Here is a 27,048-nt window from a genome sequence, read left to right as displayed (position 1 = left end):
TTCGCTCGATTCTCGACTATCTTCATCTTCCTGTGTCGCTTGACTATCGTCCACTTGCTTTATTCTCACCCATCACCCCTCTAACCCCTCAATATGCCTCCCAAGAAAGCCACTACTGCCGCGACCAAGAAGGCTGCCGGCTCTGGTCACGCCTCCTACCGTGGTATGTTTCCCCTGATCTTCCACCCCCACCACATCGCGTAGGGGTGATTCGGGTACTGTCCTCGTCGCGAACGACTGCTGATTCGTGTAATATAGATATGATCAAGGATGCTATCCTGAACGTGAGTTGATCACGCCATCGCCGAGCTGGCCTTGGGGATGACGGGCGCGGGCGTCAACCGTCTGCGACCGGGACACGCCTCCGCGTCGTCAATCCCCCCAACGCCGCGTCGGACTCGCTTGATTTTGTAATTACTGTGATCGCTGACTCTCTCTTTCCCTCCAGCTGAAAGAGCGCAACGGTAGCAGGTAAGCTGAATTTAATTTTCCTCCATCATCGGACCCGGGTGAGGGTTGCCGACGTGGCAGTCGCCTGCTTCCCCTCCCGGACGATGTCCAAGTCACGACTGGAGACTAACGCTCGTCACAGCCGCCAGTCCATCAAGAAATACGTGCAGGCCAACAACAAGCTCTCGTCGGCCACCCCGGCTGCCTTCGACAGCCAGTTCAACAAGGCCATCAAGACCGGCGTTGAGAAGGGTGACTTCACCCAGCCCAAGGGTAAGTTTCTCCGTCGTCGCGCGTCCTTCCATTCCTTTGCATTGCTGTTCCTGGTGTCTCGTTGCCACTGTGCCTGCGCGTGTTCACGAGGCTTTTTATCGCACTGTCATTTTTTGTTGGTTAGCTGGGGGTCCCACTGACGCGTCTTGTTCTCAGGTCCTTCCGGCCCCGTGAAGCTCGCCAAGAAGGAGGCTGCTCCTAAGCCTGCTCCCAAGGTAAGCTCTTATCTTTGATGTCTGATCAAACCCTTGAATTCTCGCTGACCCCGACCAGAAAACCACCACTGCTGCCAAGCCCGGTCCCAAGAAGGCCGCCGCGAAGAAGACCGAGAAGTCTGAGAAGGCCGAAAAGCCCAAGACCACCAAGAAGACCGCCACCAGCGGCACCACCGCGAAGAAGCCTGTCGGCCGCCCCAAGGCCAACACTGCCAAGCCTCGCAAGGCCTCGACTACTGTAAGTGATTGATTTCCCCGGGTTCTCGACGCGAGACGTACTGACCGCAAAGCAGGCGCCCGCCGTTGTCGACCAGCCCAAGGTCATCGGCACGACCAAGTCGGGCCGGGTAACCAAGACGACGGCCAAACCTGCTGAGAAGGCCAAAAAAGCGGCTCCCAAGAAGAAAGCCACCTGAAGCTGAGAATTCTCCGTTGAAATTCTGAGCGATTGCGTGATGTTTTTCCTTTTTCGTTTTGCTTTCCGCTTGATTTGGTTTTCGTGACGTGCTTTGGGTGATATCTTTTGGGTTTATCCCTTCTCTCTTCGGTTGTAATTTTTTTTTTATTTTCCTCTTGTCTATCGCTACTTGTTCTTGCGAGGACTGTGTTTCTGGGATACGTTGGTTGTTCTTTCGTTTTATCGGCAGGAAAGGCGTCTAGTGGTGGATCTTGCAACGGGAAATATCTTATCTTGTTTTTTAACTGCTTGGTCGGTTTGAAGTCCCGGTCTTCGGACGAGGGTTGCAACGTCGAATGAAATTACTTGACCATTTTTCATGTGTTCCTTGCCATCGTACGGAGTAGAGAGGGGATGCTGATCATCCCCGGTGGATAGCAATGCATGACGCCGAGCGGCAAACGGAGAAGGGAGAATGTTGATCATACGCAGCCCACCCACTACTCGGTATGAGCGTTGCGAATTCCCAGGATCCCTGTCCACGAGGATGCACGGCGGGTTGGAATGGGTATTTGTGAGGTGTATACCTCGATAGCTGTATAGCTGTATAGTGTATACGGCCCGATCCACGGGACAGGGCGGGAGCGTAACTCCGAGGATTATTCTTATTTATTAGCATGAAATCAATCGTACTGCGTATTCATTATTTACTCAGCACCTAGTACATGGAGAATACAGGATCCATTCCAAAAATAGCAGAGAAAGAGCACTATTCGTTATTACCCGCCAATCTTACCGTACCCACTTGTGCCTTTATGTAGGTAGGTAGCCAGTCACCACCGTAAAAGCTGCAGCTGCGATAGGTAGGAAGACATCTACAGACACGAGGAGTCTGGAATTAGCTCGAGAGTCTGACACCCGCCGCCACACCGACTGGCTTTGCCGGAGCAGGGGGGAGGAGGGGAGGGCTCCTACTTAGTAGGGCTCATTGCGTCAGGGCGGAGGCGAATTACTCGGGTGACGTTGTGTACGTGTCGAGTCTGTCCGGAGGGTGCATTAGAACGAACATCCGGTAACTGGGGAGTGGACTGGGGAATTGTCAGTTAATATATTAACTACCTAGGAAACTAGCTAACCAATTAACTAACCTGTGGTATCACTGAGTCAGAGTGCCTCTAAACACATCGTCTCCTTATCTCGATCGCACGGGGGATTCCATCTGAAGTACTGCGTAAGGGCCGTACGGTTTCCGTGCCTGGATTGCGTCCCGCTAGACCGTGTTGGGGAACCTCCGGCCCGCCCTGGAAATATGCCGACGGACATAAAACGTTATGCATTCTGTGGTTTCTGCAGAGAAGATCGGCTTCGGAGAGGGACTGCGTTCTCTATTTTGGAATCGGTTTGTTGATAATGGGGATATGGGTACTCCGTAGGAAGAGCAGTCTACGAACATGTACATGTACCTTACCTCGCTGGAGGAAGGTCAGCGGCGAAATGAAGGAAATTTGCGGCCTAATCATACTACGGATACTTGGCTGCCGTACCCACTCGATGTTTCCGCTGGGAATCCTTTCTTGATATCAGGAGAAGACGATGGCTCAGTAGGATGGGCTGCGTTGGGACTCTCGGAGTATCCTGAGTATTCGAGACATAATGGAGAACGAAGATGGACTGGCATATACTCTATACCAGTAGACCAGCATGTAGAGTATGCCATACCTGGCTACTGTGCCTAGTAATTACAATCTCCACCGACTGGGTCCCTTTCCCCTTCTTTGGACGCCCACCAGCCTCGCTGCCATCATCGACGAGGTTAGTTCATCCTGACCTCCCGGGGCCTTTGCCAGAAGTGCGCTTTCTCTCTTTCCTCCCCCCCTCTCTCTCTCTCCGTCTCTCACCATCGCCCCCCGGGAATACCTTCATTACCAGCCTGCACTCCTTATACGGGCGGATTACCAGCAGTCGCCGCACGCTCCTTTGACTTTCTGGGGGCCCGGTGGAATTACGAATACCAGCAGCCCCAATCACTTCCGCCTGCTCGTCCGGATCTTTTCCAACTTTCTCTCATCCCATCCCATCCCATCCATTCCACCATCTCTTCCCCTCTTCCCTCCTTCCCCCTCCCCTCCGGTCTTCCTGGTCAGTTCCCTCTTTCTTCGACCAACTCCCGCCAGCGTATCGCCTGCATCGCTTCATCCGATCTATCTCGACCCCCCTTTTCTTTTTTCTCCGTCGACTCGGCACACGCCTGGACCCAATTCATCCATCTCACCGGCCTCCAAACACCGACACGTCGACGGTGCCGGATTGACTGCCAACTTTCTCGTCTCTCTCTTTACAGGACCATGCCTATCGGTCGCTAAATCCCCCTGCCTCTCCGGCTGGCCACTTCCGCCCGACCCAGGAACTTTGTTCTCGCACTGGAACGTCCGCCATTGGCCGCCCACCGCTGTCCTTCCCATCGAACCCCCTTCCGTTCCGACTCCTTTCGTCGCTCGACCCCCAAGAGAGAATCGACTCAAGTCTCTGGCAGGCTGGCCGTTGCCTCGGACTCGTAAGCCGATCGCGGTTTAGATCCCCTCCTGATCTCCTATATCCTGTCCTGCTCTTCTTCGCCCTCGGAACTCTCCCCGCCGGGAGTTCAAGCCAAGCCGATCATGCCGTCCTTCTCTAGTGACGGCCCTTACCAGTCAGCCACCGCTACCGCTACCCATCCTCGACCCTTCGACTCGCCCCAGGGAAAACCGCACGATAAGACCTCTGTCGGCAACACCTTCCTGTGGACCAACTGGCCCAATGGGGACGCCAACCACAGCGACGGTCCCCCGAACGACCGTCATCATCTTGCCAATGGCAGTGCCTACTCTCTGAACGGAGGACCCCGATCGAGTGCCAGCTCTTACAACCGGGACCTCCCGCATTCGAAAGACGGAAGCATGCACTCGCTAGGAAATGGATCCGCCCGAGACCCTCGAGACACGGGGAGGCCTTCGATGACGCTGGACAGGGAATACACTCCGAGATCCTCGGATGTCGGCGCGGGTGCTGGTTCGATGACTTCAATGTCCGGCCAGCAGCCCAACGGCACGTCGCCGGGCCCCCGTTCGCTCGGTGGAAAGCCCATGGTGAACGGTGACTATTCCCGCCCCTCCGTTGATGAACTGGCATTTTCGGACTCGACAGGCAATGTGACCGGAACGCGCTTGTCATCCTCGCAGCCCGAAGACGCCGGCCACCTCTCGGCGGACGCCGGACGGTTATCCCCTCCGCCAAAAGGACCCCATCGCTACTCTTCTCCGCCCGTGCCGTCGAGCGTGGACGGCCCTTCTCAGCAGGATCCGAGCAACCCCGGCATTCGACAGCGACATACCCTTCAGGTTCCCAGAACGACCAGCGGACGGCGCAGTAGTCGAGACCACTCCGAGGATACTGCTTACAGCAGTGGCCGCCTATCGCCCACGACGGGTGCCCGCCGTCCGTCCTTCAACCTTGGCCGCCGGGCCAGCCGAACAAATCGCTCCGACACGTTTCCCGACGAGATGAGTCCGGATGACGACGCGGCTCGATGGGCCGAGGCCATCAAGCACAGGAGGGCCTCGAGGCGAAAGCGCCGGGACGACGACGACGACGAGCGCGTTATTGTCGGAACCAAGGTGGACCAGAACCATGTGAATTGGGTTACGGCCTACAACATGCTTACGGGAATTCGGTTTACCGTGTCGAGGATCAACGCGAAGATGGATCGCGAACTAACGCCGGCTGATTTCGAAGCCAAGCATAAATTCTCATTCGACATGTATGCGCCAGTTCCTTCTACCCTCCCATTTGCTCTCTCCGTTTTTGTTTTTCTTTTTGCTGATCGTGGCTCCTGAAACAGAACTGGTAACGAGTTGACGCCCTCCGCCAAGTACGATTTCAAGTTCAAAGACTATGCGCCGTGGGTTTTCCGAAGTCTCCGAAACAAATTCCGCATCGATCCTGCCGACTACTTGATGTCCCTGACCAGCAAGTATATTCTGTCGGAACTGGGCTCGCCCGGTAAAAGTGGAAGCTTTTTCTATTTCTCGCGGGATTACAAGTACATCATCAAGACGATTCACCATTCGGAACACAAGCTGCTACGCAAGATCCTTCCGGAATACTACAAGCATGTTGAGAAGAACCCTAACACGCTCATCTCCCAATTCTACGGCCTCCACCGCGTGAAGATGGCGTATGGTCGGAAGATCCACTTCGTCGTTATGAACAACCTCTTCCCGCCCCATCGGGATATCCACCAAACGTTCGATCTGAAGGGATCTACAATTGGTCGTGACTTTCGCGAAGAGGACCTCGAAAAGAATCCCAGGGCGACTCTGAAGGACTTGAACTGGGTTCGAAGAAACCGACAGCTTCAGTGCGGCCCATCGAAACGGGAGTTCTTCCTTGCGCAGCTTGAGAGAGATGTGGAATTGCTGAAGAAGCTCAAGATCATGGATTACTCTCTTCTGGTGGGAATCCACGATGGCGAACGAGGCAACGAGGAGAAGCTCCGTGACAAGACGTTGCAAGTCTTTTCACCCGGAGGTGACCGTGAAGAAGAGGCAAATCCCAACATGCTGATGCGAACACCCTCCAAGCTGGAGAGTGAGCGCAAGGCGCGCGAGTTACGGATGTCCCTCAAACGAGAACGTCCGGTGCCTCTCGATAAGGCCACCGCGAAGATGCCGGAGGAGATCCTTGACGAACGCAAATTCCATGTGTTCTATTCCGATGATGGCGGGTTCCGTGCAACCCATGAGAACGGGCAAGCCGGAGAAGAGATTTACTACCTCGGAATAATCGACTGTCTGACACACGTGAGTTCTACCGCTGACTTGGATCGACCTACGTTGCTAATCTTGACCTTCCGTCGCTTCTAGTATGGAACCGTGAAGAAGATGGAACATTTCTTCAAGGGACTCTCCAATGATCGGACTCAAATATCACCAGTTCCCCCGGAAGGGTATGGTGATCGTTTCATCCATTTTATCAAGGGTATCACGATGTCGAAGGAGGAAGCCGAGCGACACCGGGAGTCCCGGGTCTCTGAACAGCGTTCGTCTTCCGTTGAAAGGACAATGCAGGCGGCTGAGAAAGAGGCGGCTAAAGATGTGTCAATAGCCACCCCTCGAACGTTGTCGACTGTGCGGGACCCGGCAGACCCCGGCGGTAGCGTGCCTGCGTCGACTCTACCCATTGTCGATGAGGCCGGCGAGGCCAGCAGTGTTGGAGGCCAAAGCCAGCACAGCCGACAGGGCCCGTCGCCAGTCCCAGAGAAGGATCTACCGCCGCTGCCCAATCATCACCATAACCATCACCATCACGCTTTTGGATTCGGCGGAAAAGGAAAGGCGGTGGCTTAAATCAAGCCCTACAACCGTCTATTCCATCCAAAGCAAATAATCCAGCCATCTTGTGATCCTCTCAGGTCTCGATGGTCAATTGGTCGATTTTCATGATACCCACTCCGTACCTGGTCATGCTTTGCTTACCTGGCACATTTTTTGGCGCCCCGGATTCTTGGCTTCCTAATTCCGCGATGCATCTTCTTCCCCGTGTTTCTTTCGGAAACCACTCTTGTGATAGTGTTGATGTTACCACGATTGATGTGAGTTTCTTGTCTTTTTCTTCTCTCCAGGGCGCACTTGCCGCCCATCTCGGCATCTCTCTCTGTCCACTTGATATCCCCCTCAGCTTTGGTTTTGAATTCGTCTTGGTCAAGCGTCACACTGTCCACGAAACACCTTTCTCTCTCTGGTTACCCTTTATACAACCCGGCAAGCAGTCTTTGATCCTGTGTACTATCTTTTGGAGGGCCTCCGGGGACTCTTTATATTTCCTTTTCTGTCTGTCCCTTTCGCTGTGCCCTGATCAGGGCCATTTTCGACATCTCAATGTCAAGGGATCTACATCCCTTGGTCTGTCGAGATATCTCTCTTTACCACACGGGCTCAGTGGATTGTCCCAGCTCTTTCTACCTTTTCTTGTACTACATACACCACATTCGTCCATCATTTCCTTATCTGTTTTCCAGTCTCTGCTACTATAACCGCGGTCGATCTGTCGACCGCGCTGCACTCTCTTCTCTGATTTGTTATACTTTCCTTCTGACACATTCCATCCACACTCCCTCTTATCTCCTATCCTGTTTTCTTTCATTTTCATTTTTTTTTCTCTATATTCGATTTCCTTGCCTCTTCGTTTTTGACCTACTCACCACCTCGTCTAACCCGGATATTGTTTGCCATCACTTGAATCACTGTTTCTATTCTCTGTTGTATAATTTGAATGGGGAGAAGCGAAAGCATCGTTTGTCGTGAGCAGGTTTGAGCGACTTAATTATGTCAATGTTTTAATTGTTTTTTATTTTTTTTTTCCCTCTGCTTTTTCTCTTTTTTCGCATGTTCATCTTTTTTTAACCTCCCTCATTCTTGATTTCTGTTTAGAAGATTGATTGATAGAAGAAGTACAGCGCTGCAAACAAGCAAGTCTCTAGAGAATTGATACCAATATGCTCTTGTTCTTATCTATCTCTGTTTGTCTGTATCTTTAAATGGAGTGTTTAGTTGTTTTAAGATTGGATTGGACTTGATGTAGTTGGCTCGTGGGTAGGGTAGGGAATAGGGAATAAATAAGAGATAAGAGTAGTATTCATTGCTTCCTTTCAGTCTGTAAATCACTATCAGTACCTTACCTTATCATTCATGAACGATGAACGAGCATGGCAGAAAGAATAGAAACAGGAACGGAAACGAAACGGAACCACCTCAGCCTCGACCTTGATCTTGATCTCGACCTCAACAGGCCAAGACAGGCCAAGACAAGGAAGGGAAGGGAAGGAAAAGAGAATACAATAGAAAACGTAATGATGGGATGGGATGTAATAAATCGCAAGGCAACGCAACGCCAAAATACATGCAGACAGACCTCACCAGCATTCCGATCAACAAGACCAACGACGATAGATACGTAGAATAGAAAGAGACTTAGTATGAGAAAAAGAACAAGGACAAGGACAAGGAAGAAAGAGAACAGAGACGGGACGGACGCCAACCAACGCCATTTTGCCCTTGTCAATTTAGAGGGCGGAAATCAGAGGGTGGGTTGTTAAAACAAGGTAGATGGTTCGAGGGGGAATAAGTAGCGTAGAAAGAAGAAAGAGACCGTGGAAAAGAAGACCTGCACCCTATCGTAAACCCATCACTGATTGGTATATTGAATGATTATGACCCCACGGAAAAGAAAACTGGAATCGCAAAACTGGAAAACGGAAGATTGTGTAAAAAGAAGAATCCAAGATATCAAGACAAGTCGCATGGTGGGCCTTATTCCGCTTTGCCCTGGGTGACCTTGGCGGCTTGGATGGCTGACATCTTCTGAGTCCAGCCTTGAGTGGGTTGAGGCTTCTTCACCGTGCGGAGGTCATCGGTGGAGAATCCGGAGATGCGCATGTTGTAATTTCGCTCGAGGACGAGTTGGATGTCGCGCATCTCCAGAGTAGACGAGGGACGGAGTTTGGCGAGACGGCAGGCGGCGGTGATGACGTCGTCAACAAAATCATCCGCCATTTGGATGATGAACTGCGCGCGAATTAGCTGTTGTAAATGGAAGAGAGAGAAAATGGCCTACCTCTTCGGCATCTGGGGTAAGACCCTCGCCTTCGCCCCCTCCAGTCACTTGACGAACCAGAATATCAAGCATCTTCTTGCTGAGTACGCGCTGACCTTCACCCTCGAGAACATAACCAGGGTGCTTCTGGATCGCAGGCTGCCCCATCATACCCATCGCACCGTGGCTGGGACCTCCCGAGAGAGTTGGTCGAGATGGCGCCATGGTGACAGGCTCGGGAGGGGGAACGTTCAGGTTCTTGGGGATAGCCATGTTGATATTCCGCGCGGAGTTTTCAGTCGAGCGGTTGGGGATGTAGCCTTGAGGGTGAGCGTGCGAGTTATTGGCAGCTTGTGACATGGGCTGTTGCTGGCCCACGTTTGTATTGGGAGGGGTGCTACTGCCGGTATTGTTGGAGTAGCTCTGCGCAGCCTGGGCCATCGCAGCCTGCTGGGACAACGGGCGAGGGGGACCTTGCACGGTGACCGGTTGTGTGGCTGTAGGTGTGGGTGTAGAGCCATCCAAATTGGGCACTTGGGTGAACGTGACCTGGGATCCGGGGGTGGCCTGCTGAGGCTGGGCCTGCACAGGCTGCGGTTGCTGGGGCGGTTGCTGAGGAGGGATGCCTTGGACGGCAGGTGCAGGAACAGGGGCTTGACCCGTGGGCGTCTGACCTTGTTGGGAGTTTGATGGAGACATTGCCACCTGTCCAGCCTGATTGCGCGCGGCGCTCACCGCCGAGGTGATGGTGTGAGGCGCAGGCGTCGGCGCTTGTCCAGGATGCATTGTATTTTGCGGATTTGCCGGTCCGCCGGGACCTGCAGTTGGCGCGGGAGTTGGTGCAGCAGCAGGAGGACCGGGCGTGGGACCGGCAGTATTTGGTACACCCGTCCTATGCGTCTGCGCCTTGAAATTCTCCTGCTGCTCCTTGAACTTGGTCAAGAAGTCTCCGCCCTCCCGGTACAGCTTCTCCGCCGCCACCTGCCGAGTCTTGAAATCCTGCAGATCATCCTGGGACAGGCTTCCGGACGCCTGTCGCTGGGCAAACTGCTGACGGAGATCATTCGCACGCGCCCGTCCAATCTCCTGTTTCTGCAGCGCGATCCCGTATCGTAATTTGGCTTCCGGAAGCCATGTCTGCGCCTGCTCGTGACTGATGTTCGGAGGGAGGAAGAAGTGCAGACTGTTGACCTTCTGCTGGATCTGGGGGAGAAGCTGGGCAAAGTTCTGAGGGTTGACCGACTGCGCGCGGGCGACCGGCTGGCCCTGCGCGGCCGCTGTCTGCTGAATCTGCTGCTGTTGCATCTGACGACTCTGTTGAAAGGCCCGCATGCCTTTCATTAGATTCTGCGAGATCTGAGTAAGTCGGGTATGGGCGTGCTGATATTCGGAACTCTTTGGGTCTCGGCTGTTCAGAACCTCCCAGAAGTTGCGCACCAGCTGAGTGTGTTGAGTCTTTTGTTGCTCATTGAGATGGGGAAGCTTCTGGACCTGGTCGGTGCGGATCAGGTTTGAGTGTTGCGGAACCATAGGCTGCGGCGCCGGCGCGGGAACCTGAGAGCCTTCCATATTTTTTTTTTCTTTCGTTCCTCCTTTTTAGTATAGTCCAAGCAACGGAATTTGCTTCAGAAATGACAGCCGGGTGTCCGGCTGATAGAAGATGAACCGGAAAGCGAGGTACCTTCCAATCGTGCCGCGATGGGAGGGGGCTGGGCGAACGAGCGAGTCGCGTCCGGCTGTCCGAGAAGCTTGAGGCGTGCCGACTTTCAAAGAGGCCGAATGAAACGAATGAAGCACCACTGAATCGAAGACAGCTGGTCCCCGGCAACGGGAAGGAGAAGGCGTGGATGCAGCGACGGCGGGAGGCTGAAGGACGACGAGATGAAGTCCGTCCGAATTCATTGGCGGAGGCGGTGCGGAGCCGCAGCCTTGGCATCAGGCATTCAGGTGCTCTACATTTCTATGAGTCTATGAGGTCGAAGTGAATGCACTGCTATTGTCTCCTAATTTATTGTCCTCGTAATTGATAGTGAATTCTGTGGGGTTTCCACAACATCATATTGTCTATTCAAATGAAAATCAAGTTGCATTGAACCGAACACTTGCATGTGCATCAAAGGGAAACTGGCAAGGGCAGTAACAGAATTTACCCTATCCTTGAAAGTCCTGCTAGTGAAAACCCGAGCTATTCTCAATAATCAAGCATCAGTAAGCTGAGAGAAGCTGACAGTCGTACAGATGGGCATGTGCGCCCATCCTCATTGCACCTAGAGCCATGCACAGTGGTGTATACATGTGCGAGTTGCGAGCGAAGCTGGTTACCGCCTGCTTTTCATTGACTCAATTCGCCGAAATGTTTGCTCCCTTGCGGTTAGTTTCAGCCATGGAGGCCACTAACACTGCAGTCGAGTGTTAGCCGTATAAAACCTTGGCCGCAGAGCATCGTGGTGGCGTTTCAGTACTGAAACCAGAAGTGAGCTGTCGTTTGCGCTACTTCGCCGACATCACCTGGTTTCTGATAATTATCCCAGCCATAGTCCCATGGCTGACGCGGTGATCGCCGTTATCCCATCAACTCTCCCAAGTCACGTTCCATTCCATGGACGCGATTCTCCAAGACTCTTTTTCTCCTTTCCAACTCTCTGATCTCTTCCATCTCGCGCTCAATATCGGTGTCCGTTACCTCCGCCGTCTCCGGCTGTGCGACAGGAGCTGTATCGTAGTCATCGTACTCGTTTCCATATGAGTGGCTCATTTGCTCCAACTCGGTCGCGTTTTTGGCCACACGCTCTTCTAGTTGAAGAATGGAGTCTGTTATCAATTCATGACGGTAGCGGAGGCTGGTGATCTTTTCATTCGCACCGGGAACCGGACTATAGGTGATGATTAGAGTTTGAAACTGGTGAAGTTCAGGCCAGAAACCACTTACTAGACACCGCAGAGGATCTCCGCGCCTCGAAGTAGTACGTCGAGATTGACTTCGCTGCGACCTCCCCGGCTGGAAGTACCGGTTGATCGTTTGATCTCCTCCATCATGTCTGATCCCAAGACCCTGGCAACGGCCGACTGATTTCTATTATTTCTGGCCGAGTAGATGCGACTGGCCATAGACTCCCCCTCTGCATCCGACGGCAAGGTGGTCCCGCGCCGCGTGGTTCGTCGCTGTGAGGGCTTCACGGAGGGGTCTGTTTGAAAAAGAGCTCGCTCATGAGCCTCCGTATCCCGAATGAGCGCCGTGATATCATGGGACCCTAGCAGAGCATTGGTGAAGATGCGAGGTGGGGGGAAGCTGCTGAGGGTTAGCGTGGTGAGTGCAGTAAATCTAGATGGACGACAGTACGCACGGGAGCTCTGAAATGGCATTGGACGAGAGCGCGATCTGCTCAAGATGGCTTTCGAGAAGCGACATGGCGAAGGGAGGTATGACTGGGTTGCTGGAGTCGGACTGAGCATCGGACGAGGGGGAAGCAGCAACAATCGGCAGACGATAAACAACGCCAAGAGCCGGCAGCTGCCTGCATGCCTCAGGCCCCCCAGGGATCCATGACCTTCTCGCGGCGTCGGCGACTCTCTTCTCTCTCTCTCTCTGCGGTGGCAACGCAGCAACTATCGACGCCAACCGCATGCACCAGACCAGGCAACGTCGCTACGGTGTACAACTCGCGAACCACCTCCCCTCGGTCTCTCAATCCCTGTCGACCCGCAAAGACGAGGCTCTCCGTCCTTTCCATCCAGTCTGCAGCTGACCCGTTCACCTGAGGTAAGCTCTTCCTAACTCGCCGCGCCCTGACTAAGCTGCTCGCTGCGCTGGTTCTCTTGCGTCTCATTCCCAAACCAACCATCAACCTTGACATCACATCACCACCTCATCACCCTGTCTTCCCCCCAACTGTCCTGCACAAACCATCTTCCCCATCATCTCATTTTTCATCCGGGTTCTCCCTGGGTCCCCCTTGGCATTCTTTGATCCTGTGAGATTGTTTCCAGTGCCCTGGTCTTCCAATTCTCTCCCCCTTCTTCTGTTTCCGGTACCCGCGATCCTCGTTGCTCAGGCTGAGCTCGCAGCTGAGGAACTCGAAAAGCACCAGAAAGTCACCCAATCCACACGTCAACGAAAATATGCCGGCCGAGAGGCGCTCTTTGAGATCGAACAGCAAGTCAGATACCTCTTCGTCTGCTAACGGTGACAAGGGTCGCTCTACCTCGCAGAGCTCCAGCTCCAACAAGGACAAGCCCGCGCTTACCCGCGCCGCTGCCAACAAGGCCAAGTCGTCCAAAGCTGCTTCATCGAACAACAGCGCGTCCAACTCCGGGATGGGCGAACAGCGAGAACAGCCGCAAACCAACGGCTCCGATCCGACGGAGAATGGCGTGAATGGCTCTGAGGACGTGGAGATGGGAGAGGATACGGCAGGTGGGCCTACATCCTCATTCAACGCCAGCAAGGATCGGAAAGGTGACGAGAAGATGACTGTTGTAGTGCCCCCCACCAAGGGTTCGAGGCTATCCGGCGATAAAGGCCAGGACCAGGAAGGTGATGTCGCGATGGAGGGTGCCGAGGGCGATGAGTCCCAGAAGCCCGAACCCGAGGTTGACCCCAAAACCAAGGCCATCCAAGGTTGGTTCTCCCCCCCCATCTCCCTGACTGCATCCCCGATGAGATGCAAAGATCCGAAATGCGCTAATGACGTCTCATCTCGGATGACTGCAGACATCAAGACCAACTTCTCGCTCCTCGAGCGTGCCGTCGCCCATTTCGATCCTCGATTTACCCTCCGTGTTCTGCGATCGATATCGTCCATGCGCAAGCACATCAGCTCGGATGTGCTGGCCGAAATCATAGTCGAGACGTATCCCTCCTCCAACTCCACCGCATCCTTCTTGCTCGAGGCCATCAACCAAGCGGGTGCTTATGGATCGTCGAACAGCTCCAAGATGGAAGTCGAGTCGGAGAAAACCAAGTCGACCCCCAAGGAGATCTTGCCCGAGATTGATACGTACCTATCTATACTTGTCCAGATCTATCTCTACGATAGAAAGGAGATTCAGAAGGGTGCCCAGTTCTCGACGAATCTGATCGAGCGTCTGCGGACCATCAACCGCCGCACTCTCGACTCCCTGGCCGCCCGCGTGTACTTTTACTATTCTCTCTTCTTTGAGCAGATTGCCCCTCTGCCCCCGTCTCCTGCCGCAACGGTCACCTCAATCCGCCAGCCGCTGCTTGGAGCTCTGAGGACGGCTGTGCTGCGCAAGGACGTCGACACCCAAGCGACGGTGATGACATTGCTGCTGCGTAATTACCTGTCCACATCCCACATCTCGCAGGCAGACTTGCTCATCTCCCACAACCGCTTCCCCGCCGCTGCGTCGAACAACCAGATTGCCCGGTACCTGTACTATCTGGGTCGCATCCGTGCGATCCAGCTGCAGTACACCGATGCTCACGGGCACTTGATCGGTGCCACCCGGAAGTCGCCGTCGAGCCACAGTGCGCGTGGCTTCTACCAAGCTTCTCACAAGCTGCTTGTGGTGGTCGAACTTCTCATGGGAGACATTCCCGATCGAGCAATTTTCCGCCAGGCCGCCCTCGAGCGCGCGATGCACCCGTACTTCCTACTCGTGCAGGCCGTCAGCGTGGGTGACCTGGATGGTTTCCTGAACATCGTCAACACTCACAGTGCCACGTTCCGGAAGGATGCCACCTACACTCTCATCTTGCGTCTGCGCCAGAACGTGATCAAGACCGGTATCCGCATGATGTCTCTGTCGTATTCCCGCATCTCCCTACGGGACATCTGTCTCCGACTGGGACTGGACAGTGAGGAGTCGGCCGAGTACATTGTCGCCAAAGCCATTCGAGACGGTGTCATCGAGGCCAGTCTGGACCACGAGCGAGGATTCATGAAGAGCAAGGAGGTCGGAGACATCTACGCTACTCGGGAGCCCGGCGAGGTATTCCACGAGCGTATCAGAGCCTGCTTGGCTCTGCATGACGAAAGTGTCAAGGTAGGTTCCTAGCCATTGACTGGCCCTCACTGAACCCTCGAACATTTACCGACTAACTTCTTCCGCAGGCTATGAGGTTTCCCATGAACCAGCACCGTCTCGAGTTGAAGAGCGCACAGGAGGCCCGGGAGCGGGAGCGGGAGTTGGCGAAGGAGATCCAGGAGGGAGATATGGATGACGAGGATGCCGGGGGTGATTTCGACGCCATCTAATCGGTGTGAAGATCGCCATAATCATACGGCATCCTGGATCCTGCCATCTCCCTTGAAGTTACGGGTTTACAGTGGAGACTTTCCCTGTGTACGTGTGCGTTATCTGCAGGTTCTTTTCTTTTATTTTTATTGTCGTTCGGGTGTACTTTGAGGGGGAAGGCAGGATTGAGCTTGCTGGCGTGGTCTTGCATGTCTTTTTTCCCCATATAAACCAGATACTGGGTCATTCTACCTTGGATGCTGAAGGACAGGGTCGTCTTGTAGATGCTTCCATCCGGATTGTCGGGGTGTGTCTTGATGGGCGAATGACCCTGGATTTCTTGTAATTGCGTCGAATTTCTAGACGAGGACCATCAATTTCGTTATGTCTTGTATAATGCAGCATGATCATTCGGTGTAGAGGAACCATAATAATACTAAAAACAAGAGCAATAAAAAGGATGTGTTGATGCTGGAGCTGTCCCGTTCCGGCCCGAGTCCAACTCCGCCGGTCGAAATTCTTTTGGCCGTCGACAATTTGCGGCTTCTCACTTCCGCCGTCCATCCGCGCTGGTCTCTCCAAACTTTCTTCCTTCTTTCACCGTTGCTCCGTCTCCGTTCCTGTTGTGTATAATATAATTCCATCCTCTCACATTCTTATGTCGTCTTAATTTATCCCTATCCCCTCCAATTCTTCCATTGGCGGAATATGAAAGCTCGAGCCGTTTCGGCCTCCGGGCTGGTGCTGGCAGCACGAATCCCGCCATCGACACTGGTTTGCTGGCAATGCCTTCGCAATGACCTCTTCTCGAACCGAATCAATCTTCAGACACGCCAGTATCATCCCACACGCCGGAAATCCGCCTCGCCGTTTGGGGCCGCTGTCTCCGCGGCGCAAACGATCTTCAAGGGCCTACCAAAGGCACCGCCGGGCATCTCGGTCGATCCGTTGAGAATTGTGGGAAAGGAGCTCAAGTTCTTGAGCAAAAACATTCGCCAATTGCTGGGATCTGGCCATCCCACCCTGGATAAGGTGGCAAAGTACTACACTAAGAGCGAAGGGAAACACATGCGCCCGATGCTGGTGCTGCTGATGTCCCAGGCGACAGCGTTGACTCCTCGAAATGGCCGGGCGAACTCGGCGCCTTCTCACACTGTGAACGAGTCCATCAGTTCCTCCACCGTGCTCGCCGACACAAATCCCGATCTCAATCCACTCGCGTCGTCCTCTCTTGAAGGTCAATACGATTTTGCCGGCGACGAGAACATCCTGCCTACTCAGCGACGGCTGGCCGAAATCACCGAATTGATCCATACCGCCTCCCTCCTTCACGACGACGTCATTGACAATGCGGTCACTCGTCGGTCCTCCAGTTCCGCCAACCTGCAGTTCGGAAACAAAATGGCGGTGCTGGCCGGAGATTTTCTATTGGGTCGGGCTTCCGTCGCTCTGGCGCGGCTGAGAGACCCGGAGGTGACGGAGTTGCTGGCCACCGTTATCGCCAATCTCGTGGAGGGAGAGTTCATGCAACTGAAGAACACGGCCGCCGACGAGAAGCACCCGGTTTTCACCGACGAAACCATCTCGTACTACCTGCAGAAGACCTACTTGAAGACCGCCAGCTTGATCAGCAAGTCGTGCCGTGCCGCTGCCCTGCTTGGTGATGGGTCGCCCGAGGTGGTCGAATCCGCCTACTCGTACGGACGGAACCTGGGGCTGGCCTTCCAACTTGTGGACGATATGCTGGATTACTCGATTAGCGATGCCGAGCTGGGCAAACCTGCCGGAGCGGACCTGGAGCTGGGACTTGCAACCGCACCGCTTTTGTTTGCCTGGAAGGAGAACCCCGAGCTGGGTTCGTTGGTTGGCCGCAAGTTCAGCGGGGAGGGCGATGTGCAACGGGTAGGTTGACCCAGTATCTTTTTTTTCTTATTTTTTCTTTCTTTTTTTTTTTTTTTTGTTTTGAATACGTTGAAATTATGCGAGGCTAACCAGTGGAATCATCGTAGGCTCGTGAACTTGTTTACAAGAGCGACGGTGTCGGAAAGACCCGTGCTTTGGCCCAGGAGTATGCCGACAAGGCCATTGCTGCCATCAGCGGATTCCCCGATAGCGAAGCGAAGGCCGGTCTCATGCAGATGTGCGAGAAGACGATGAACCGACGGAAGTAAACCTGCCATCATAGAATGCCTGACGATTATCAGAATCCTTCGGCGGTTTCCAATTTGTTCCCGACATCGACGAGGAAACAATCGACCGAGAAACTTTTCTCCATTGAGCCTTCGAACAATGTCAATGTACCACTATTTTTGTTCCACCTGTACCATTGCGTTCGCGCCATTCTGTGTCTGTTTACTTCTTTTCCTTCGACCTTGTTACATGTTCTATAGTTTTCGATTGTGCTGGGATGGATGACCGGGAATTTCTTTTTTTCCTTTTTTTCTTCTTTTATGTCTCTTCTCTCTTCTGACGCGACCACTATAAACGGGATAGAAGACTGGAATGCTACCGAGGAATGCGTGATATACAGCTCGGTCGGTGTACATATTCTAGATAGGGCTATCTATATACTGCGTATTAATAGTCAACCAGAGTACCGCGTGGATACCGCCGAGGTACTTCGACGCCGCCGCCGGCGATACGCCCGGGCGGTGAGCGTACCGGGAGCGGCGGAACAGTGTTGTTCCGGTCTAAAAATGACGGCGAGTCGCGGATGATTCGGCAGCGGCATGAAATCATTGGCTGGTCACCGCTGAGGTACGGCCGGAGTACCTCGCAGTACTTGGACCAGCAGCTGCGCAAGACCCTCGTCATCCTTCCCAGTCTTGCGTCCGACTTCCTCCTGGTCCCTGATTCCCTTCGTTCGGATTTTTCGACACATGTCCTCTCCCCCGCCTCTCTAAGAGCTGGTCTCATCTGGTGCTGTGTTTGGGCAGGACCTCCCAGGAACCTACTGCTAGCTAGCTAACTTACTACCCATCCGACCTTCCGACCAACCTCCTGCTTTGTCTCACCCTCGCTTCCTCCAGGATGGGCCTTTCGTTGCTGTCCTTCTTCTAATCCGACCACTTCCCAATGGGTTTGCTCGCCAGTTTTCTTTTCGTCTACATCCTTGGGGGACTTACCTTTATCCCGCTCGTCCTGTCGCTCCTCTTCCTCCATGCTTACTTGACCCTCCGATCCCCCCCACCGCCGGCCCAGAAGCCATGCGACCTGCCACACGATCCGATCCGGCGAGCGACCGACGATCAGTACAGTCTCAAATCCGGCACCGATGAATTGGCCGACAAGTTCCATCGCACGCACGAGCCTGACGTCGCGGCCGGATACTTCGCCGTCTGTCGTGAATATGTTCCTGGTGGAGTCAATGGGAAGCCTCCCGAGCGAACCACGCCGGCGGGTGAGGTGATCGCCGCGGAGAGCCCCAGCGTCTACCAAACTATGTACAGGAGTTTATTCGACCGCAAGCAGACCCCGACCATCGAGCCGTCCAAGGCGAATGGGAGAAATGGGAAAAGGGCGCGGAACGTTTTCTTTATTGTCTTGAGGTAATTCTTCCACAGTCCTTCCCCTGCGACCCTTTCCATTCCTTGGCACCACCCTGGAGTTTAGCTGCTAAGCGCCATGTTACAGGCATGGCCACTTGATGCTGTATGACGATGAACACCAGGTGGAGGTGCGCTATGTCATCTCCCTCGCCCACCACGACGTGAGCATCTACGGCGGGGAAGGAGAGATCCAAGAGGGGGAATTATGGCTGAAGAGGAATGCCATCTCCCTGACACGGCGGTTGGAATCGCTGGGAGACCTGGGCGGACCAACTCCTCCCTTCTTCCTCTTTTCCGAGAACCTGTCGGAGAAGGAGGATTTCTATTTCGCCATGCTCCAGAATCAGGCTCGAATGGGGAACTCGTCGGACGGCCCTCCCAAGTACCAATCCTTCGAAACGAGGCACATCATTGCCTTGGTCCAGCGTTTGCATTCTTCCGAGGAGCAGCTGCAGACTCGATGGATTAACGCCGTGCTGGGAAGGTTGTTCCTTGCCATGTATAAGACGCCGGAGATGGAAGAGTTTATTCGCAAGAAGATTACGAAAAAGATCTCCCGCGTCAATAAACCGAACTTCATCAGCCGGATCGGCCTGCAACGGATCGACATGGGCGAAGGTGCCCCCTTCATCATCAATCCCCGACTGAAGGACTTGACGGTCGACGGGAATTGTTGCGTGGAAACCGACGTTCAGTATACGGGCAACTTCCGCGTGGAGATCTCCGCCACGGTGCGCATAGACCTGGGTCCTCGGTTCAAGGCCCGGGAGGTCGACATCGTTTTGGCCGTCGTGCTGAAAAAGCTCGAGGGTCACCTGCTGATCCGGTTCAAGCCCCCTCCCAGCAATCGTGCCTGGATTTCGTTCGAATCCATGCCGAACATGTCCATGGACATCGAACCAATCGTTAGCTCGAAGCAGATCACATACGGCATCATCCTCCGCACCATCGAGAGTCGGATTCGGGAGGTTGTCGCGGAAAGTATTGTTCAGCCTTTCTGGGACGACGTGCCGTTCCTGGACACTTTGTCGCAACGCTTCCGTGGAGGAATCTGGCAGCGGGAGATCCCCAAACCCGAATCCGAGACCGAGATCCCGGATGAATCTGGCGAACAACCTCAGGAATCAAGCGGCTCCAAAGACGAGTCGATCGAAGTGCTGAAATCCAAGGATGAGCGCACGATGAGTGCACCTGCACTTTCCGAGCCTGCGCCTCCCGAGTCACTGAAATCTCGCAAGGGCTCCAAGGGGTCCATAAAGGAGAATTCGGGCCCCCATAACACCAGCGCCTTGTCGTCCGCCATCGAAAAATCCGGTGGCTCCCCTCCACGGGCAATTCGATCCCAGACCTTTTCTCATGCCGCCGATCCGGTGGTTACGGCGGACAACGTGAACGTTGACAAGGCTACGTACGACGGCAAGACCGACGAGAAAAGCAGCGCTACTAGCGCTATGATTGAAATCTCCAGCCGATCTCCTCCGTCCTCCCCGGCCAAGACGCCCGGCGGTTCGCCGCCTGCGGACAGCCAAATTGGAATGGACGGCGCTGCTGCACAGAGTCGGGATCCGTCGATCGTCGAGTCCATCGAGAGCGTCGGGGAGTTCAGCAATGACTCGCCGCGGCGTTCCTCTTCCATCCACCACAAAGCCAGCGACTCGTCTCTGCACCTCAGGAGTGCTGCCGCCAGCTCCACCGCGTCATTGAATAGCAGCAAACCGCGGCGACGCACCACGTTCGAGACCCTGACCAAATCCATCACCTCCGCATCCTCGGACAACAAAACCCCGGGTTCCATCTCGATCGGAACGGCAACCTCCGTGGCCAGGAAATGGGGCTGGAACATGTTTGGCAAGGGCGAAAACCACAATCAACCCGAGCCACCTCGTCCTGCGGGCACCCCGGAGGAGCCTATCGGACGCGGCCATCCGCTACCTCCTCCAGGGACCCCCCTGCCACCTCCCGAGAGATTTGCCTTCAAAAGGAATTCTGGTGCCCCGCCGAAGCGCAAACCTGTTCATCCCGACGGCCCTCATGGGTCGACCAAAGACGAGCACAAGAGGCCCGTCTCCAAGCCCCCTTTGCCTCGACGGAAGCCGGTGTTCAACCCGGAAGACGGCGATCACGTTCCGGACGAGCTGTTGGTCGTCGAGGCTCCCTACGATTCAGCTCCCAACAGTCCGGCCGTCGACGTGACTCCTGATGTGGACCTGCCTGAACCGCAGAAGGGGCAACGCCCACCTTCTTCCGAGGAGACGCAGACCAGCGCTCCGACAGTCGAGGGACATGATCAGGACACTGAAGATCACCATTCCCTGGGTCATGGTAAACATGGTATGGAGATCTTATCGGCAACCGATGGGATTCTTCCGTGACGGGAATGGTGGATGACTTGGGTGAAGAGGCTTATATAGACCGGAGACGGCTCGGTGTTTAAGTCGTGATCTTTTCTTTTTGCGAACCCGACATGGTGTCTTGGGAAGCGGGCGTTTGAGAATTTGCGATACTTGCTTTCATGGGAATAAACCAGATCCGACATTTCTAGCCAAATCCATTGCTCTTCAAGATTTTGGGACCGTCAGTATTCTGTAGTGTGTAGATCAAGTGTATAGAGTAACTGTAAATACTTTCTAGATCGGCGTTCAGGAGACAACGCGCATTCCTGGAGAATTGAGCCGGATTCAAGCCGGATTTGCCACTGACCAGAAGACGGCTGCCTTCTCAGCGTGCAGACGCAAGCTGCAGACGTACAAACTCCATTCGTGGGCCGAGCGAAGGCTGCCTAACGCATGACGACGACCCAACTCGCAGGGTCTTCGATCAGGAGGCGGTGCCAAGACCGGCGATGGGCCTCAGGCGTCAGCTTTCCCGCCAAACGTCATGCCCTTCTCTTCCCCCCGTTACGCCTCTCGTTACTCTCTTTTGTCTCCTCTTCTCCCCTTCCACTCTTTCCCCCTTTCTTCATCTCTGCCCGTCCGTGTCCTCTTCGTCGGACGTTCCTGAATTGCGCCGTTTACTTTCGGGTCCACCGGCTCCCGCCGCACAGAACCGGTCGCCTACTCCCCTGATCCTCGTCGGCAGCGAGTTGGCCTGCAGCCGCCAAGATGAGTCGGTACGTTTGGATCTGCCACCGCTGGAGGAGGAGTCGCCGGAGGGATGCATCGGAAGAGATCACTGACCTGTCGCGGACAGAACGGAGGCCGATTTGGCGATTAACATTCGCAAAGCCACCAGCATCGGTAAGTTGCGTCCCGACACATGGCACGTTTACGACCGCTGCCGCGCGCGATCACTGTGACTGACCTGATTGCAATTCCAGAGGAAACCGCTCCCAAACGTATGCTTGCGCCCCGATTCCTCGCTCTGCCTTCCCTCTCCCATTCGGTTGACGCGATCCGCACCGCCGTGAATTGCCGGCCCTGATTAACGTGGCCGTCTGCAGGTAAACATGTTCGGAGTTGCATTGTGTACACATGGGACCACAAGTCGTCCGCCGCCTTCTGGGCGGGGATGAAAGTGTAGGTGGCTGTTGGAATGGAATCTCCCCGAATGCTAGCTGACCCGCCTCGACAACGTCTAGCCAGCCTGTCCTCGCCGACGAAGTCCAGACCTATAAAGCGCTTATCACAATACACAAGGTTTTGCAGGAAGGACACCCGATAGTGGTTCGGGAGGCGCAGCAGCATGCCAATTGGGTGGACAGCTTGATGCGCGGTGTCGGAGGAGATGGTATTCGCGGTATGTCAGGGACCTCAGGGGGAGGGGTCATGGACCCGGTGGGTAACATCATTGCGAGTGCTGACTGGGAGTACTAGGTTACGGTCCTTTGATTCGCGAGTATGTCTTTTTCCTCGAGTCCAAGCTGGCGTTCCATCGCAACCACCCCGAATTCAATGGTATGAGATTGATCGAAGGACGACTGTCGGACATTGCTGAGGTGATATAGGTCTGTTCGAGTACGAGGAGTATATTAGTTTGAAGACGATCAACGATCCGAATGAGGGGTACGTGTTATACTCCGGCTCGACTGGATGACTGGCTAATGAGCGGCTTAGTTACGAGACCATTACCGACCTCATGACTCTGCAGGATCAGATCGATGCGTTCCAGAAGTTGATCTTCTCGCATTTCCAGTCGGGAACGAACAACGAGTGCCGGATCTCCTCGCTGGTGCCGCTGGTGCAAGAGAGCTATGGCATCTACAAGTTCATTACCAGCATGCTGAGGGCTATGCATACAAGTAGGCAATATTCTTGTTGTGAGGATGGATTCCGGAAGCTGATGTTTGGATCTCTATAGCTACTGGTGATGCCGAGGCCCTGGAGCCCCTTCGAGGTCGCTACGATGCCCAACATTACCGTCTGGTTCGGTTTTACTACGAATGCTCGAACCTGCGCTACTTGACCAGCCTCATCACGATCCCCAAGCTGCCCCAAGACCCGCCCAACTTGCTGGGCGAGGATGAAGAACGCCCGGCCTTGCCCAAGCGACCGACCAGGGAGCTCGAGGCCGAACCCACTCCGCCTCCGAAACCGTCCGCCCCGGAACCCGAGCCGATCAGCGACTTCTGGACCACCGAAGCCAAGCGCCAGCAGGAGGAGTTCGAAGCGGAGCAGCGACGCTTGCAGCAGCAGTGGGAGGAACAACAGCGCCAGCAAATCCTTGCGCAGCAGCAGGCCCAGAATGACTTCGAAGAGCAGCAGCGTCTCCAAGCCGAGCAGGCGCGGTTGGCCCAGGAACAGCTGTTGCGCGACCAGTTCAGCACCCACACCCAGGGCCGGCTGGCGGAGCTTGAACAAGAGAACTTGAATGCTCGGGCGCAGTTTGAACGGGATCAACTGATGCTGCAGCAGTATGATCGTCGCGTGAAGGACCTGGAGGAGCAGATGAACCAGTTGACTTCGAACCTGAACTTGCAGAACTCCTCCCGAGACGACCAGATCCGGTCGCTGCAGGAGCAAGTCAACACCTGGCGGTCGAAGTACGAAGCCTTGGCCAAGCTGTACTCGCAGCTGCGCCAGGAACACCTGGACCTCCTGCAGACGACCAAGAGCCTGAAGATCAAGGCGGCGTCAGCCCACGAGGCGATCGAGCGACGCGAGAAGCTGGAGCGCGAGCTCAAGACCAAGAACCTCGAGCTTGCGGACATGATCCGTGAACGAGACCGTGCCCTGCACGACCGGGATCGTCTGACCGGCAACAACAAGGAGGAGGTGGAGAAGGTCAAGCGCGAGCTTCGCTTTGCCATCGAACGGGCAGAAAATGCCGAACGTGCCAAGGGTACGGAGATCTCTACCTTGTTGTCGAAGTACAACCGGGAGATGGCGGATCTGGAAGAAGCGCTGAGAGTAAGCAATGGACCTTTTGACAGAGAGATCCAAGACTGACACCCGTTACAGAACAAGAACCGCGCCCTGGAGGATTACACTAGCAAGAACTCGGAGCGCCAGGGTGACCAGGACCTGGCCCTTCGTGAGAAGGACGAGGAGATTGAAGTCTACAAGTCCGGAATGGAACAGGCTCTTATGGAGCTGGAGGAGCTGAAGCTGGTACGTTAACCGCTGGGATAATATTTTTTTGATAGAATCTGTCCGAGAAGCTAACTGGAGTAGAACCAAGGCGATGCCGACAACGAGCTGGACGACCAGATCGACGCGGTGCTGCACAGCACAGTATCGAAGATCACCGATATCATCGACTCCGTGCTGCAGACCGGTGTGCAACGCGTGGACGACGCGCTGTACGAGTTGGACTCCTCCAACCAGGCCGGAAACCAGAACGCCTCGCCCCCCTACGTGCTGTCGCAGATTGAAAAGGCGTCCGCCTCGGCCACGGAGTTCTCCACGGCGTTCAACAACTTTATTGCCGACGGGCCCAACAGCACGCATGCCGAGATCATCCGGACCGTGTCCATCTTCTCGGGCGCGGTGGCCGACGTGCTCAGCAACACCAAGGGATTGACCCGGTTCGCCAACGACGACAAGAGCTCCGACCAGCTCACCAACGGCGCGCGCAAGGCCGCCCAGGCCACGGTGCGCTTCTTCCGGGGACTGCAATCGTTCCGACTGGAGGGCCTGGAGGCCCTGCAGAAGACCGACGTGGTCATCAACAACAACCTGGAGGTGCAGCGCGACCTGCAGAGTCTGTCAAAGCAGGTGGAGGCGTTCGCGCCCAAGAGCAGCAAGCTGACGACGAACGGCGACCTGGGAGATCTGGTGGACAAGGAACTGCTCAAGGCGGCCGACGCCATCGACGCGGCGGCGCAGCGATTGGCCAAGCTCAAGAGCAAGCCGCGTGACGGGTACTCGACGTACGAGCTGCGCATCCACGATTGGATCGTGGAGGCGGCCATTGCAGTGACCAACGCGATCGCGGAGCTGATCAAGGCCGCCACCGAGTCGCAGCAGGAGATCGTACGCGAGGGGCGGGGCAGCTCGTCGCGCACGGCGTTCTACAAGAAGAACAACCGATGGACGGAGGGCCTGGTCTCGGCCGCGAAGGCCGTGGCGTCGTCGACCAACACGCTGATCGAGACGGCCGACGGGGTGATCTCAGGGCGCAACTCGCCGGAGCAGTTGATCGTGGCCAGTAACGACGTGGCGGCCAGCACGGCGCAGCTGGTGGCGGCCAGTCGCGTCAAGGCGACGTTCATGAGCAAGACGCAGGACCGACTGGAGACGGCCAGTAAGGCCGTGGGGGCGGCGTGCCGGGCTCTCGTACGACAGGTGCAGGATATCATCCGGGAGAAGAACCAGGATGATACGGAGAAGGTCGACTATACCAAGCTTAGCTCGCATGAATTCAAGGTGCAGGAGATGGAGCAGCAGGTGAGTTTCTTCTGGCTTCCATTGGCCCACGAAGCGTGGGTTTCTTTGTTGTTTCGAATGCAGTCTAACGCCACCGACAGGTCGAAATCCTTCAACTCGAGAACGGCCTCGCACGGGCCCGACAGCGTCTGGGTGAGATGCGTAAGATCTCGTACCAGGAAGATTAGAGGAGACTCGATTCCCGTCATCCATGGATGGGGAGAAGTCATCTCTGCGTGGCGGTCGGTGGCGGAGTGTTTTGGTTCCCCTGGATGTTGTCTTGCTGTGCCTTTCTTCTTTTCTCCTTCTTTTTGGTCCCTTCCATTCCATTTTCTAGGCGATCATCTTTTCGAGGGTTTTCCATGTGCATATCATCTTCATAGTGATCCCTCCATCCATCTAGCTAGCCTTTATTTGTACTTTCTCTCTTCTTCTTTTTCCTAGTCCCATTGACACACCGCAAACCCATTAGATATAGATCCCAATCTCCCAAACAACTAATCCCAAAGTCCAAGACCCCAATCCATCGGAACTATCTTCCAGCCTCTTTCCTTCCCCACATTCTATCCCAAGCAGCCACTAACCACCGAGCCACCGAATGGACGAAATAGACGGAGTCGAACTAGTGCAAGCCATCGCGATCCACCCCCGGCCCCGGACCCAGACCAAACCATAACACGCGCACTTATTCTTTGTCCTGTTGTTTTTTCCGGAGCTCCAGAATCTGCAGACAACCTGCAGGTCTCCACTTTGCCCGTTCCGCTGTCGTCGTGCGTCGTCTCTTGGCGGCGTGACATTTCTTTGTTCGTCGTGACGTTTCCGTTCCGCTGGAGATGACTGATGACCGACGGATGCTGGTCGGGGCTGTGCGAGACCACGTTTTTGGAGTGGCGAGAGGCGCTGGTCGGTCGGTCCCGTCTTTGTCTTTGTTTGTGGGTTTGGGTGCGGTCTTGGGTTGGAGATGATCTGGTCAGGTCTGTGTGCTGGACGGTTGATTGGTTGGTTAGGATGGGATGCGGTTGAGGACGGTCTTTTCTGTCGTTGGCTTTTGGTTCTCTGTTTCGTTGGGTTGGTGGACTAGGGATGTAGATAGGACGGTGCCTGGGTTGTAGGATGGATATCGGATGTAAGATGCAGGGGTATGAGTTTGTATGGGCCTAGACTAGACTCTCATTCCATGTTCGACCCGAGAGACTGGACCTGGTCAGGGGACGGAGAGTATTGGTCCCTTTCTACCTGATCGGAAGAGAAGATGCAGGGTCGTCCCGGTCACACTTGAAGCCACGTTCACGGTTTCACACGTGGGTTTGGTCTGGGGTTGATCTGGCTCTGGGTGCGAGACGTCTGGGCGTGCCCACTCCCCCTGTCTCTTTCTCTGACTGCGGGTGATTGGATTGATCTGGATGGAATAGCGCTGGGCCTTCGATTCCTGATTCGACGCCCAGGGAAGGGAGATTCTAGGTCCTGAGGAACGGAAGTTAGTTAGCGCAGATAGACATTGGGACAGGGAGACGAGGCTTCGACGTAAACTCTAC

General features: G+C 54.9%; 8 protein-coding genes across 8 annotated transcripts; 6 read left to right on the top strand and 2 right to left on the bottom strand.

Annotated features, from left to right (window-relative positions):
• Positions 1-49: 49 nt before the first annotated feature.
• P170DRAFT_461848 (histone H1/H5 family protein) lies at positions 50-1,354 on the top strand (the record flags this gene model as incomplete). Its single annotated transcript, XM_024852068.1, has 7 exons — positions 50-163; positions 259-284; positions 449-471; positions 593-723; positions 880-938; positions 997-1,176; positions 1,232-1,354. Exons 1-7 carry the CDS (start codon positions 94-96, stop codon positions 1,352-1,354), a joined length of 612 nt encoding a protein of 203 aa, XP_024706989.1. The 5' UTR covers positions 50-93.
• A 2,638-nt stretch (positions 1,355-3,992) lies between these two features.
• P170DRAFT_349084 (1-phosphatidylinositol-4-phosphate 5-kinase) lies at positions 3,993-6,719 on the top strand (the record flags this gene model as incomplete). The annotated part of the gene is made up of 3 exons (XM_024843717.1): positions 3,993-5,131; positions 5,213-6,173; positions 6,237-6,719. 3 exons carry the CDS (start codon positions 3,993-3,995, stop codon positions 6,717-6,719), a joined length of 2,583 nt encoding a protein of 860 aa, XP_024706988.1.
• P170DRAFT_83011 (uncharacterized protein) lies at positions 6,672-7,892 on the top strand. The gene has a single exon (XM_024855404.1). The coding sequence runs from the start codon at positions 6,791-6,793 to the stop codon at positions 7,403-7,405; it is 615 nt and encodes a 204-aa protein (XP_024706987.1). The 5' UTR covers positions 6,672-6,790; the 3' UTR covers positions 7,406-7,892.
• Positions 7,893-8,681: 789 nt separating this feature from the next.
• P170DRAFT_471611 (putative transcription initiation factor TFIID subunit 12) lies at positions 8,682-10,533 on the bottom strand (the record flags this gene model as incomplete). Its single annotated transcript, XM_024852859.1, has 2 exons — positions 8,682-8,936; positions 8,986-10,533. The coding sequence occupies 2 exons, from the start codon at positions 10,531-10,533 to the stop codon at positions 8,682-8,684; spliced, it is 1,803 nt and encodes a 600-aa protein (XP_024706986.1).
• Positions 10,534-11,527: 994 nt separating this feature from the next.
• Positions 11,528-12,373, bottom strand: P170DRAFT_349899 (uncharacterized protein; the record flags this gene model as incomplete). The annotated part of the gene is made up of 3 exons (XM_024843769.1): positions 11,528-11,837; positions 11,894-12,253; positions 12,309-12,373. 3 exons carry the CDS (start codon positions 12,371-12,373, stop codon positions 11,528-11,530), a joined length of 735 nt encoding a protein of 244 aa, XP_024706985.1.
• Positions 12,374-13,083: 710 nt separating this feature from the next.
• On the top strand, positions 13,084-17,333 carry P170DRAFT_443835 (proteasome regulatory particle lid subunit RPN3; the record flags this gene model as incomplete). Its single annotated transcript, XM_024850588.1, has 4 exons — positions 13,084-14,970; positions 15,039-15,162; positions 15,878-17,064; positions 17,172-17,333. 4 exons carry the CDS (start codon positions 13,084-13,086, stop codon positions 17,331-17,333), a joined length of 3,360 nt encoding a protein of 1,119 aa, XP_024706984.1.
• Positions 17,334-17,991: 658 nt separating this feature from the next.
• P170DRAFT_433552 (SMP domain-containing protein) lies at positions 17,992-21,282 on the top strand. The gene is made up of 2 exons (XM_024848521.1): positions 17,992-18,710; positions 18,796-21,282. The coding sequence occupies exons 1-2, from the start codon at positions 18,238-18,240 to the stop codon at positions 21,080-21,082; spliced, it is 2,760 nt and encodes a 919-aa protein (XP_024706983.1). The 5' UTR covers positions 17,992-18,237; the 3' UTR covers positions 21,083-21,282.
• A 315-nt stretch (positions 21,283-21,597) lies between these two features.
• On the top strand, positions 21,598-26,018 carry P170DRAFT_376660 (putative cytoskeleton assembly control protein Sla2). The gene is made up of 12 exons (XM_024845377.1): positions 21,598-21,819; positions 21,900-21,946; positions 22,027-22,044; positions 22,150-22,225; positions 22,288-22,445; positions 22,523-22,603; positions 22,654-22,711; positions 22,763-22,947; positions 23,007-24,055; positions 24,107-24,256; positions 24,320-25,534; positions 25,615-26,018. The coding sequence occupies exons 1-12, from the start codon at positions 21,812-21,814 to the stop codon at positions 25,699-25,701; spliced, it is 3,132 nt and encodes a 1,043-aa protein (XP_024706982.1). The 5' UTR covers positions 21,598-21,811; the 3' UTR covers positions 25,702-26,018.
• Positions 26,019-27,048: the final 1,030 nt, after the last annotated feature.

This window comes from Aspergillus steynii, assembly GCF_002849105.1.
Source record: "Aspergillus steynii IBT 23096 chromosome Unknown P170scaffold_2, whole genome shotgun sequence".
NCBI lineage: Eukaryota > Fungi > Ascomycota > Eurotiomycetes > Eurotiales > Aspergillaceae > Aspergillus > Aspergillus steynii.
This window is presented reverse-complemented; position numbering and strand designations above follow the sequence as displayed.